Source organism: Oreochromis aureus, linkage group 3 (assembly GCF_013358895.1).
Source record: "Oreochromis aureus strain Israel breed Guangdong linkage group 3, ZZ_aureus, whole genome shotgun sequence".
In the NCBI taxonomy this organism is placed as follows: domain Eukaryota; kingdom Metazoa; phylum Chordata; class Actinopteri; order Cichliformes; family Cichlidae; genus Oreochromis; species Oreochromis aureus.
This window is the reverse complement of record NC_052944.1, coordinates 64,524,621-64,536,443: the sequence shown is the minus strand read 5'-3', so window position 1 is coordinate 64,536,443 and position 11,823 is coordinate 64,524,621. Positions and strand designations below refer to the sequence as shown.

The following is an 11,823-nucleotide window of genomic DNA, read 5'->3' as shown; positions in this document are numbered from 1 at the left end:
AATTGGTTTAAGACCAAGCACTGGTATGGTGGTTAAAACAATCAGAATACATAGGTATTTGGGTTAAAGGTTAAATGGAGGTAAAAATCTATTCTGGCCCATCTCTTCTGGCTCTGCTGTCCCTGTCCCTGTCCCTGTTTTGCAGGGACATTTAATCTGTTTTACCCAGTGTTGGGTAAGTTACTTTAAATTAGTAACTTAGTTACATTACTAGTTACTTCTCTAAAAAAGTAACTCAGTTACTTCAAGTTACTCGTTACTTTCAAAGTAACTAGTTACTAGGGAAAGTAACTTTGGTTTTACTCAGAATTCTCTTGTTAATGTGTTGCTTCCGTAACTGGATACCCAGCAAGATTGCCAGTCTTCTAGCTTGCTTACTTGCCACAAGTGCACTGTGCCACCTACCAACAGAAAGGAAAAAATAATGTGCACATTTCCACGAGAGAAATCCCACGCCTGGACCGTCGTTGACCGCCGCCATGATTCTAGCCTGCTTTTTACATCCAACACAAAAACTGCAGTCGTGGTGCTTTTGATTGTACTCAGAACTTGGAAATTCTGCCTTCTGAATAGGAAGATGTAGGTAACACCAGACTGAAGATGAGCTGCATACAGAGCTGGACTGGGACAAAAAAATCGTCCCGGGCATTTTGACTAGAGACCGGCCCACCATTATAGGAAAAATCATAAAGCCTTTGAATGAAAATAAACACTGTTGTGACAGTGATGTACACTGTTCTGATGGTATATATGTATCAATCTATCAATTGTTTGTTGTAAAACTCAGATAATTATTTTTTTAAAAGCGAGACATTTTAAATGAGAATAATAAAGAAAACTATTTCCTTGTGCCCCCCTTTCCCTGTTAATGCCCTACCTGGCCCCCTGGCAACACTTTGCTAGACCCGCCCCTGCACAGTTACCAGCTGTCAGCTAGTAGAAAAGGATCCTGGTGTTATTTGTCTCTCAGAAACAGTTCATAACTTCCTTCAACTCATTCATGTCACCTAAAAGGTAAACCTGTTTCTCCATCACCTGTTCAGCTCTGATGATTCAGTAAGGACATCTCCTGGTTTCATCTGCATGTTTCCTCTCTCCAGAGATAACCAAACCGATATCATGACCAGCAGCTTTACAGCTGTGGCTCCAGCAAACATCAGCTGATACTAGAAATTAATATTAAATAAATTCTAACAACAGCTGATCAAGCTTAAACGTGCTGCTGTTGTTTAACGCGACATCCGCTGGTTTCCTCTTTCTGGCGCAAAGTGAGCGATAAATAAACAAGAGAGAAAAGCCGATCAGCTGATCATTGATCAGTTTCATGATTGAAGTAGAAACGGGAGAGGAGAGAATGAGAGAAGAAGAGGCAGCTGTGCAGCTTCAGCTTTGTGTCTTTTTCATTGTAGCTGAAGTCCGGGACAAACTGTGTTCCTTTTCACCTCAGTACGAAACGCGTAATATTTTCTCTGAATACGAGACGATTCTGTTTTTTAGGGGACGATTGGCAACTCTAATAATTAACCGTATGAACAAAATAAAGTTCAACATCAGTAACATAGCACCCACCCAGCTGTATAGAAACTCCGTCATGCTAGCTAGCACGCATGATACGAAAATGTCAGCATACCGAAAATAAACTCCACCTAAACTTGGTTTATATCTGACTCAGATAGACTGCAGGTCATAACTTCTTACCTGAAGTTCAGTTCACCTGACACTCGGACCGGCGACGCTTGGCTCTCTCCTCTTGCCTCCCTTTTCCTTCATCCACCTGCTGGCCTCCACCACTTGCTAATGTTATTGAATCTGTGGAAGCTCCGCGATATTCACCACACGAAGTAACGAGTAACGAGCCTATCTAAATCCCAGTAACGAGTAACGCGTTCCTGGTTTTGGCATAATAACTAGTTACCGTGCTCGTTACCACAATAATAACGTAGTTACTGTAACGCGTTACTTAATAACGCGTTAGTCCCAACACTGGTTTTACCGGCCCAAACTCTGGGTCGGTTACAAACGCACTGAAGCATCGACTTGTTCCATTATCCAACAATGAAAACAGGAAACAGAGACAGCTGGCCTTCAAAGTAAAAGCTGCTCATTTTGAAACGTGTTGGTGGTAAAATGTAAGAAGAGCTGAAGCACATAAATGATCTACGTGCCAAAATATTAAACACAGTTGATATATTTGTGTGAGTGTTGCACAGCTAATGGCCGATGGCTGCACCTGCTGGAGTATTGTGAGTGTTGTGATTCAGGTGTAGATGTAATGACTCATTCATCACATTTATTCCTTCCATAAAGCTCCTTTTTCTCTCATTTTGGCTCAACGTTATTAAAAACAAAACTGTTTTCACTTTGTAAAAAATCTCAGACTCTTTCTGCCCGTGTCTGACGCCTATTGCATTATGGGTAACAGGGATTCCAGGCCAGCCAATCAGAGTAGAGTTTGACAATAAAGCCAAAGATGGCCTCCAGTGAAGGTGGGACATGATGGCTTACATGACTGCAGACTGGAGCCTGAACCAGGATCTGCCAGTTCCATGTAACCACATCATTTTTAATGTTGTTATGCTCTGGATCAGCTCTGGAAACATCACTGCCTATTTTATTGTTCACGCTAAATCCATGATGGCTCCATGTGACCACGGCTGGATGTTCAGCTTACAGAGCCCTGGGCACAAATGTGTGATGGACCCACGCCAGCTGGATTTGAATGCTCGGCTTCTTTTCCTTCTTCAATAATTAGACATACAAGGCACACAGTGTGTGTACAGAACAGCTGAAATTATTATGGAGGCCTCAGTGGAATATGGAAAGTAACCATCACAGTACACCTTCACTGAAGCTTTAAAGTCTCTGATATGAAATGAGAAATGAAGCAGCCAGAGCTTTTTCATGAGTGGAAATTCACTGTGATTGTGAGCTGCCAAGTCCAACACTGAGTTTATGAAACACGTTGTTTTTTTTTTTTTAACTTTATATTTATTGGGTATTTTTTTCGATTTAAACATGAAGTAACAAAGGTAGGACCAAAAACAAACAATCTGGGGATCTGGGGAGAAATTTGACATACATTTGGTTACAAATTCAGAGTTATATACACACAAAAATATATCTTATTAATACAGGTGTTTTGAAGACGTAACACGGGAGTCTAGAGTCATGTAACAGCTGAGCTGCTGGGAATGGAAGATGGCGCCTGTGTGTTCGGCACGCCGTCTATCGCCCTCCTTTATTTGTTTTGTTTTATTGTTTTTAGCTAACTTTGTGCAACATGTCTGTTGTACTTTTTCCTATGATCGTCAGACATTATTGGAGATAGGTTTATCCATCCGGATGTCTGACCAGCCTGAATATGACAACCAAGGCTTTTTGCCTCTGGAACCAATACCACCGTACTGGCGTTCCTTACCACTGTCACCGGATTTGCGGAAGCGACGCAGGAGGTTCCTGTTGTTGGGTCTCTCGAAAATAGTCCTCTCTTCTCTACGACATTTGCGCTGGCGCGGAGTTGACAAAGAAAACCTTCGACCGGTGGATCTGGTTGCTAATGCCTCAGAAGTTTTGGACCCAGTTCCTCTTAGGCTGGGTCTAATAAATACCAGGTCGGTGGCAAACAAGACCTTTATATTGAAGGAATTTTTTCTTTCTCGTGTTCTGGATTTGCTCTTCCTGACTGAAACCTGGATCTCTCCCGGTGAGTTAAGCTCCTTCAATGAACTAGTACCCACTGACTGTACCTTTTTTAATGTTCCGAGAGCTTCTGGTTGCGGAGGAGGGCTTGCTGCTGTTTTTAAGGCTCATTTGGACTTGAAGCAGCCTCCCTTCGTCTCGTTACACCAGTTTTGAACTCTGTGTGAACTGGGCCACTCGCCTTCGTTGTTATGTGCGATTGTTTATCGGCCCCTGAAATATAACAAGGAGTTCTTATCCGAGTTCTCGGAATTCCTTGCTGATTGTGCATCACGGTATGACCAGATCCTCCTGCTTGGTGATTTTAACATACACGTTTGCTGTCCGGGGAAGCCCCGGCCAAGGACTTCCTGGCCTTAGTGAACTCTTTTAATTTCGTCCAATCTGTTAGTGGTGCCACTCAAGAATGTGGTCACACACTGGACTTCGTTTTATCTTATGGTTTATCTGTTTGCAATGTACGTGTTGAAGATGCAGTGTTCTCTGATCATATGCCTATCTTATTTGATATTGCTCCTTCTGATGCTTTTGCAAATCAGGCTGTACCTGTTCGATGTTATCATGCCTTTCGCTCTGATACTGCCAAGTGGTTTTCTATATTGTTTGACAAATTAATGTCTTATGCCCCTGAGTTGCCCACTGCAGATGACCTATTTTTGTATTTTGACTTTGCTTGTAAATCTGTGCTTGATGTTGTTGCCCCCTTGAGGCTAAGAAAATGTAAATCTAAGACTAGTCCATGTTTAACAGATCGTAACCAAGCTATTAGAAGACAATGTAGGAAATGTGAAAGACAGTGGAAAAAAGATAGATTGCATGTCTCTCTGGAAGCCCTAAAAATTAGCTGGAAAGCTTATCAGAGGGCAGTTAAGGCCGATAAACACTCCTACTTTTCTCAACTTTTTTTGGCCAACTCGCATAACCCTCGCGTTTTATACAATACTATAAATTCTGTACTTAACTTGGGGAGTTACGACCTTTTGCCGTCCTCTGAGGCTAGGTGCAATAAGTTTATTACCTTTTTTGTGGACAAGATTGCTAGCCTGAGGCCTCCGATCCCATCTAATGTTGATCCGGCCATGCATGCTCCTTGCTCAAGCCTGTTCTCTGCCTTTGCACCAATTTCTCTGCTTGATTTAGAGGAGTTGGTGTTACATGCTAAGCCCTGTGGTTCCCCGAACGATGTTGTTACTCCCCGCTTTCTCCAAAAGGTATTTCCTACCATTGGATCTTATATCCTGGAAATTTTCAATACTAGTCTGTTAACCAGTCAAGTTCGTAGTGGGTTTAAACATGCAGTCATTCATCCCTTACTTAAGAAACCTGGCCTTGATAGCTCTGTTATGTCAAATTTTAGACCTATCTCCAAGCTTCCCTTTATAAGCAAGATCTTGGAGAGGATTGTACATACCCAGCTGTTGGATTACTTGAATGGCTCGCAACTGTCTGAAATCTTCCAATCTGGTTTTAAGCCCTTTCACAGTACGGAGACAGCTCTTGTTAAACTTATGAATGACATTCTTGTTGCGACTGATCGTGATAAATATGCTGTGCTTGTGTTATTGGACATGACAGCTGCATCTGACACAGTGGACCATGACCTGCTGATCTCCCGCTTATACCCCTGTGTGGGAATTTCTGATTTGACATTGTCATGGATAAAATCAAATCTTTCCGAAAGGAGTTTTTGTGTTAAGCTGGCCCTCTGTGGCCCCTCTGCTTTGGGGTGTGCCCCAGGGATCTATCCTTGGGCCATTATTTTTCTCACTGTATTTACTCCCTCTTTGTGCGATTTTTCGTAAACACGGAGTGTCATTTCATTTGTATGCCGATGGCTGTCAGCTCTACACAGCAAATTCAAAAGTGTCAAATGTTTTGGTGTTAGTAGACTTCTTGCAAAAGTAGAGTTAATTTTACTCTAAGTAGAGTCACATTCTTTTAATGTAACTGTGAGGTGTAAAATGATAGTAGTTAAAATCGAGTGTTAAAACTTAGTGTTTCTATGTCAAATCTGGAGGTGTTACAATGGAAACATCAACTCTTGACCTCTTAACTCCGAACTCTAGAGGGGCTATGACACTAATAGAGTAAATTCACAGACCCCACCCCCAGCACCACAGATTCCGATCCAAGTTGAAGTGAAGCCGTTTCAGAACATTTTGCTCTACATATTTCTGAGTTGTTTGCCATGCTTGGTAAGTCATTTTTTTGTCAGATTGTTTCAATTATTATTATTAGCTTTTACTTCTGTGGCTCTTTGGAGTTGAGACAAAGCTGTGTGAAAGGCATTAGCCACGTTGCTCGGTGATAGCATAATAATCTGTTTTAGCTAGCTGAAATGTATTGTAAGCGGGCAAATAGTACAGCCTTGAAAAAAGCTTGCATATGAATTTTCAGTCAAGTTTTTGGTTAATTTTGTGAAATGTTGGTATAATGGTGCTACTTCAAGCCTGAAAATGATCTCCCACACAAAAAACCGAGCAAACAGCAGTAGCAGATGTCCTGACTGGGTTGTATGTTTAGATCCCTCCAGTTTTGTACACACGGTTTAGGTAAAAATGAAAAAGATTGAGTTTTTAAATTTAGTTCAACATTAACTGTTGTCTGTGTTCTTCAGTTGTTTGAGAGAGCACCATTTTAACAAACATGTTCGGGTAGAATACTGCCTTTAAATATGGGCATTGGATCTGGAATCTTTTGGGAAAATACAAGTTATAGCTCAAAAATGATTCTTTTTTTTTTTCTTTTTTTTTTTTTTTTTTTTTTACTGTGCTGCAATTGATTACCAGATTATTTGTGCAATTAATTAGTGCACAACTAATTTTTATTGAATCTCCACACAGGATATGCTTGTGAAGGTGGAATATGGGGGACAGCGGAAGTGATGAATGGAGGACATGCATATTGTATTGAAGAAAAGAACAATGAGCATGCTGTTGCATTTACCTATGTCAGACCGTTTGATAAACAATATTCTAATGAAAGTGAGAACAGGTACATTGCTCCATATTGTTACATGTTTCAGAAAATGTTTTGAAATTGTAGTGCACAGTTCAAAATAAATGTTTTTCAAAAATCATTGCCTCTTTGTAATAAATGTTTATTTCCAAAGGAATTTCTAGAAGTTCAGCAGAGTAAAATTCAAACTTTTTAGAATTAATTAGAAGATAACTCTTATGTAGTTAAACTAGAATACTCTGTGAGAGTTGGTATATAAACTCTTAACACCTAGTTAGCATTAATAAGTGTTAAATTATCAACTCCAGACAGATTTGGTACTTAACACTAAATCAGAGTTAACGTACCAACTCTCCAATAAGAGTTAAATTAACTCTCTCTGGTGTGGACCCATATAGACACTTTAAAAGAGTTGAAATCAAATCTGACAGTGTTAATTTGGACATGCTGGATTTGCTGTGTATTTACCTTTTAGTCATTTGGATACCTCCCCATGTCAATCACTTCTTGACTGTCTTAGCGATATTAAATCATGGATGGCAAATAATTTTCTGAATTTTAATGATCGCAAAACGGAAGCAATTTTATATGGCCCGCATCGTTCTACTGATTCTCCAGATGTTGATTTTGGTGATTTGACCTCCCACTTGAAAAGTTCGATCACTGATCTTGGTGTTAAACTTGATTCCGCGATTACTTTTGATGGTCATGTAAATGGGGTGGTAAAATCAGCTTTTTATTACCTCAGACGCCTATCAAAAGTTAAGCCTTTCCTTTCCAAACCCAATTTGGAAACTCTTATTCATGCTTGTATCACCTCACGTCTGGACTATTGTAATTCCCTTTTAATAGGGGTTAGGTAGGGCACTTTGTCACGCCTGCAGTTAGTGCAAAATGCGGTGGCACGATTTTTAACCGGTAGTAGGAAATTCGATCACATCACTCCGGTTCTGGCTTCCTTGCATTGGCTTCCCGTTGAATTTAGGGTTCGTTTTAAACCCCTTTTATTCGTTTCTAAATCTTTAAATGGTTTGGCTCCTGTCTACTTATCTGATTTGCTGAAGCCACATGTTCCTCCTCGCTCGCTCCGTTCAGCTGAGCAGCTTTTGCTGTCGGTCCCTAAGTCGCGGCTGAAATGCAGAGGAGATCGAGCGTTTTCAATTGCGGCTCTGATGCTCTGGAATAACCTTCCCCTCCATATTAGACAAGCGTCATCAGTGCAGGTCTTTAAGTCCAGATTGAAAACCTATTTTTATTCCCTGGCTTTTAACTCTGTAGGAAACTGACACCTTTCTTATTAATTTTATTGTGTTTTTAATTATTTTATTGTATTTTTAAAGGTAGTTGTTTTGATCTGTATTGTTCAGCACTTTAGTCTGCCTGATGTGTGGTGTGTTCTTAAAGTGCTATACAAATAAACGATGATGATGATGATGATGATGATTTCTCTGCGAAAACATTTCCATTTCTTCCAATATTGTTCATATTTTTCTGTAGACAATCTTAAAGAGAAGGCTAGTTGTTCCATAGTATGAATTTCGTGTATTATTTCTGTCCGGTCCGAAACAGTTGGTGGTTCCTCATTCAGCCATTTGCATGTTATAGCTTTCTTGCTGGTCGCCTGTATTATCTGTAGCAGGTATCTATCCTGTTTCTTCAATCTCTTTGGTATATTGCCAAAATAAAAGACACTGAAACTCCCTTCAAGCTGTGACCCAATTATCTGCTTAGTGTGTTCAATCACAACTGACCAGTAGGGAGAGATTTTAGGACATTCCCAAAAGATATGGAAGTGGCCTGCTGAAGTATATCCACATCTCCTCCCACATTTCCCTTGGTCAACATTTTTGCTTTGGTGTTCTTTAATCTTAGGTGTGATAAAAAACTTCATAGTGTTTTTCTAAGTGAATTCTCCCCATAGTTCAGAGCTGGAAGTAGTGGCTATAGTTTTACATATATTAGACCAATTTCTTCGGATAACTCTCTTCCGGCCTCTTTCTCCCATCTAAATTTAATATAGGTGGTAGACAATTTCTTTTCTGTTTGTAGTGTTGAGTAGATCATGGAAATTAGTTTTTTTTTTAGCGGTTTCCCTTTTACATATATTTATAAAGAATTGGACTAAAGGTCTTCTCTCCTTAGACATAATATCCTTATTAAAATGAGACCTTAATTGGAGATATCTAAAAAATCACCTCTCCCCAAGTTGTAATTAACTGACATTTGTTGGAAGGTATCTAAACCTTTCCCGGATGATATTTTCCAGTATGCAGTGATACCTAGGTTGCACCAGTTTTTAAACCTACTGTTGCAGGGGTGAATGCCGTATCATATGCTGGCCACCTAATTTTCGCATCTCTTTCAAACATTTTATCTTTTAGTACCCTAAACCAGATACTCAGTGGTACTTTTATGCAGTAGGATACCTTATTTAAAAATGACTGTTACAATAATTTATCCCCAAGAATAGCCAGAAGAGGGACATGAACTTCCATCTGGTCTATTTCTTTCCATCTGGCATCACATGTTGAGTTGCACCATGCAGTCAGGACTCTGAGCTGTGCAGCCTTATAGTAATTTTCTAGACATGGAAGAGCCTCCTTTATTTCTAGGTAATTGCAATGTCTCATAATTTATTCTAGGCCTGTGTTTTCCCCACATAAAATTTGAAAACATTCTTTTCCATTCAGTAAATTGCCTGGAGGACACCTCAACAGGCAATGCCAGGAATAAATAAAGCAGTTTAGGTAGTACCGTCATTTTTATTAATTCAATCCTGTTATGCATATTTGTTGACAGTAGCAACCATCTGTTGAAATCTGCTTTAATGTTTGCTGGAGGACACGTTAACCTCTTCGACATGCCAATGGCTATGAACAAAGAGAAACTTGTAAATAACTCATGACAGAATAAAGTTAAGTTGAAACCAAGCACACCATTCTTTTTCTTGTGACATTACCAATAAGTTTGATGTGTCACATGGCCCTCTTCCTATTGAAAAAACATAAGTTGTATCCAAGATGGCCAACTTCTAAATGGCCACCATGGTCACCACCCATCTTGAGGAGTTTGCCCCCTCACATATACTAATGTGCCACAAACAAGACTTTAATATCACCAACCATTCCCATTTTATTATGGTTGTTGGGTTCAAAAATATAGGGAAGTAAATACAGGCGGAATGCAAGTAACCACACTGGTCCAAAAGGTAAAGTCGGACGATGATTTTAATGAAACACGCAGCGTGGGAGCTGAACACTGTACGCCGACAGTATCAGGTCTCATCGCCCAGACTTCAAAATACAATTTTATATGCATCAGAGTATATTTAGTGACGCCCCCTCATTGCGTCAGTACATCAGCTTCAAAACCACAAATGTTCTATTTGACAACTTGAGACACAATTAAAAGAACATCGCGTCTTCGCCTCCATGCAGATGTTTTCCCCCACACCGCTGTCGCTTATCGCTGGAATCAGCAGATCGGTTTCCTGAAACAGCTCGGTCGCGTATGCCGGCACTCTTACAGTTATAGCAGAATTAAATCTGAACTCTTTACCACAAAATGGGCCTACTACTATGTGTATGTATGTATGTGGTTATGTCATCACCGCAGCTGTACTTTGTCTCACCTCTCACCTTCTCCCCAGACAAAGGCCAGCACATACACAACTGAAACTGATGTGTACTTAAATGGTACTACTTAAAACTTAATCAAAGAATGTAAACAAATAAAAGATCATAAAAGTAACCTGATATACATATCTTGTAAGCGTGTGTTGCGATCCTTCCACAGCTCCAGTCAAACTCACAGTAGATTGGCTGGTCATAACGCCAACCAAAAGTTTTTGACCCTCACTTGACCAAGGAGCGACAGCTCTTTAATAAGCACAAAATGCAATTATGTATAAATGATTATAATCATTTTCATAACAGAAGTTCCAACAGTTTCAAAAGTTGCCAATATGTTCGCTCCTCCTAATATAGTCTAAAAGCAACCCCAAGCAAAACAATTTAAACTTTCCCCTATAAATGATCCCTCTAACTAAGTGTGTGTGTGTGTGTGTGTGTGTGTGTGTGTGTGTGTGTGTGTGTGTGTGTGGTTACGTGTATGTCTATGTGCTAACCACAATCGCACCCCATTTCACCTGCCGACTAGTTCCTCAGAATAACTTTCACTCAGACTCTGGTTTTGGTTTCACTTCCTGCAAAGCATGTAACTTCAAAAACATGTAACTTCCTGTCTTATTTTGGCACAGAGTTACTCTTTCACACTGCAGTCTGCATATAAACATTTAAGATTATAAATCCAACTCAACAGTTTAAAGTGGTTATAACTGCACCTGTAATAAAGCTTAATTGGGTGCCAATGTGTTTAAACATCTAAATGCAATATCACTATTAATAAATGCGTCAATGCAAATGCTTGTTATATGATTATGATGCAATAGCAGTAACAAAATAATAAAAATAGAATTAATAAAATGAAATAATAAAAATGGCAGAAAAATAACACCTCAGTTCCTCACACGGTGTATACATATAAATGGCCCACCCTGTAGAAGTCCATTATTGTATATAGTAACTATTAATTCTAATATATACCCTAGTAAGCTATAGAACTTTTTCCTTTGGGAAGGTACCATCTGTGCAGTCTGCAATTCTGTTGAAGAAAGATTTCGAATATTTAAATATTATATTTAAAAAAAAAAAGGAGGAAGATGGATTTCTGTGCATTGATTTTACATGTGCATTAAATTAAAGTAGATTATGTTCATTAGGCATTATGAGGCAGAGGGTGGGGGGTGGTTCCCTATTTAATTTGCTGGGAGTTGACAACCCTATTAGTTAGGGTTGTTTAATATTGCCGCTAACTATTGTTTAGAATACCAGAATAGGGAGGATGGTGCAGGTTTAAGTTTATTAGATTGATCAGTGTTGCTGAACTATGAAATATTTTGGGTGCAGTGTATTTTTTGCATACAGGTATAACAGAATAGCTTTAGTGTTTTGTTTTTTAAGACTTGAGCTAGAACTTGTACAAAATGCAGCAAGATATTTAAAAAAAATTTTTTTTTATTGATTATAAAATACACTACATCGGATTGATATCAGGACCGGCAGATATCCAAATTTATGATATCGGTATTGGACATAAAAAAGTGGT

General features: G+C 39.4%; 1 protein-coding gene across 3 annotated transcripts in view; it reads left to right on the top strand.

The window, feature by feature from the left end:
- Window positions 1–8,327, top strand: part of LOC116315513 (protein NLRC3-like) — a 24,110-nt gene extending 15,783 nt beyond the window's left edge. Inside the window, exon 8 of one of the 3 annotated variants that reach the window (XM_039607572.1) lies at window positions 6,543–8,327. In XM_039607572.1, the coding sequence (XP_039463506.1) occupies window positions 6,543–6,555 (13 nt within the window). In that variant the 3' untranslated portion in view covers window positions 6,556–8,327. The remainder of the gene's footprint in view (window positions 1–6,542) is intronic. The other 2 variants (XM_039607573.1, XM_039607571.1) reach the window with 2 other exon arrangements.
- Window positions 8,328–11,823: the final 3,496 nt, after the last annotated feature.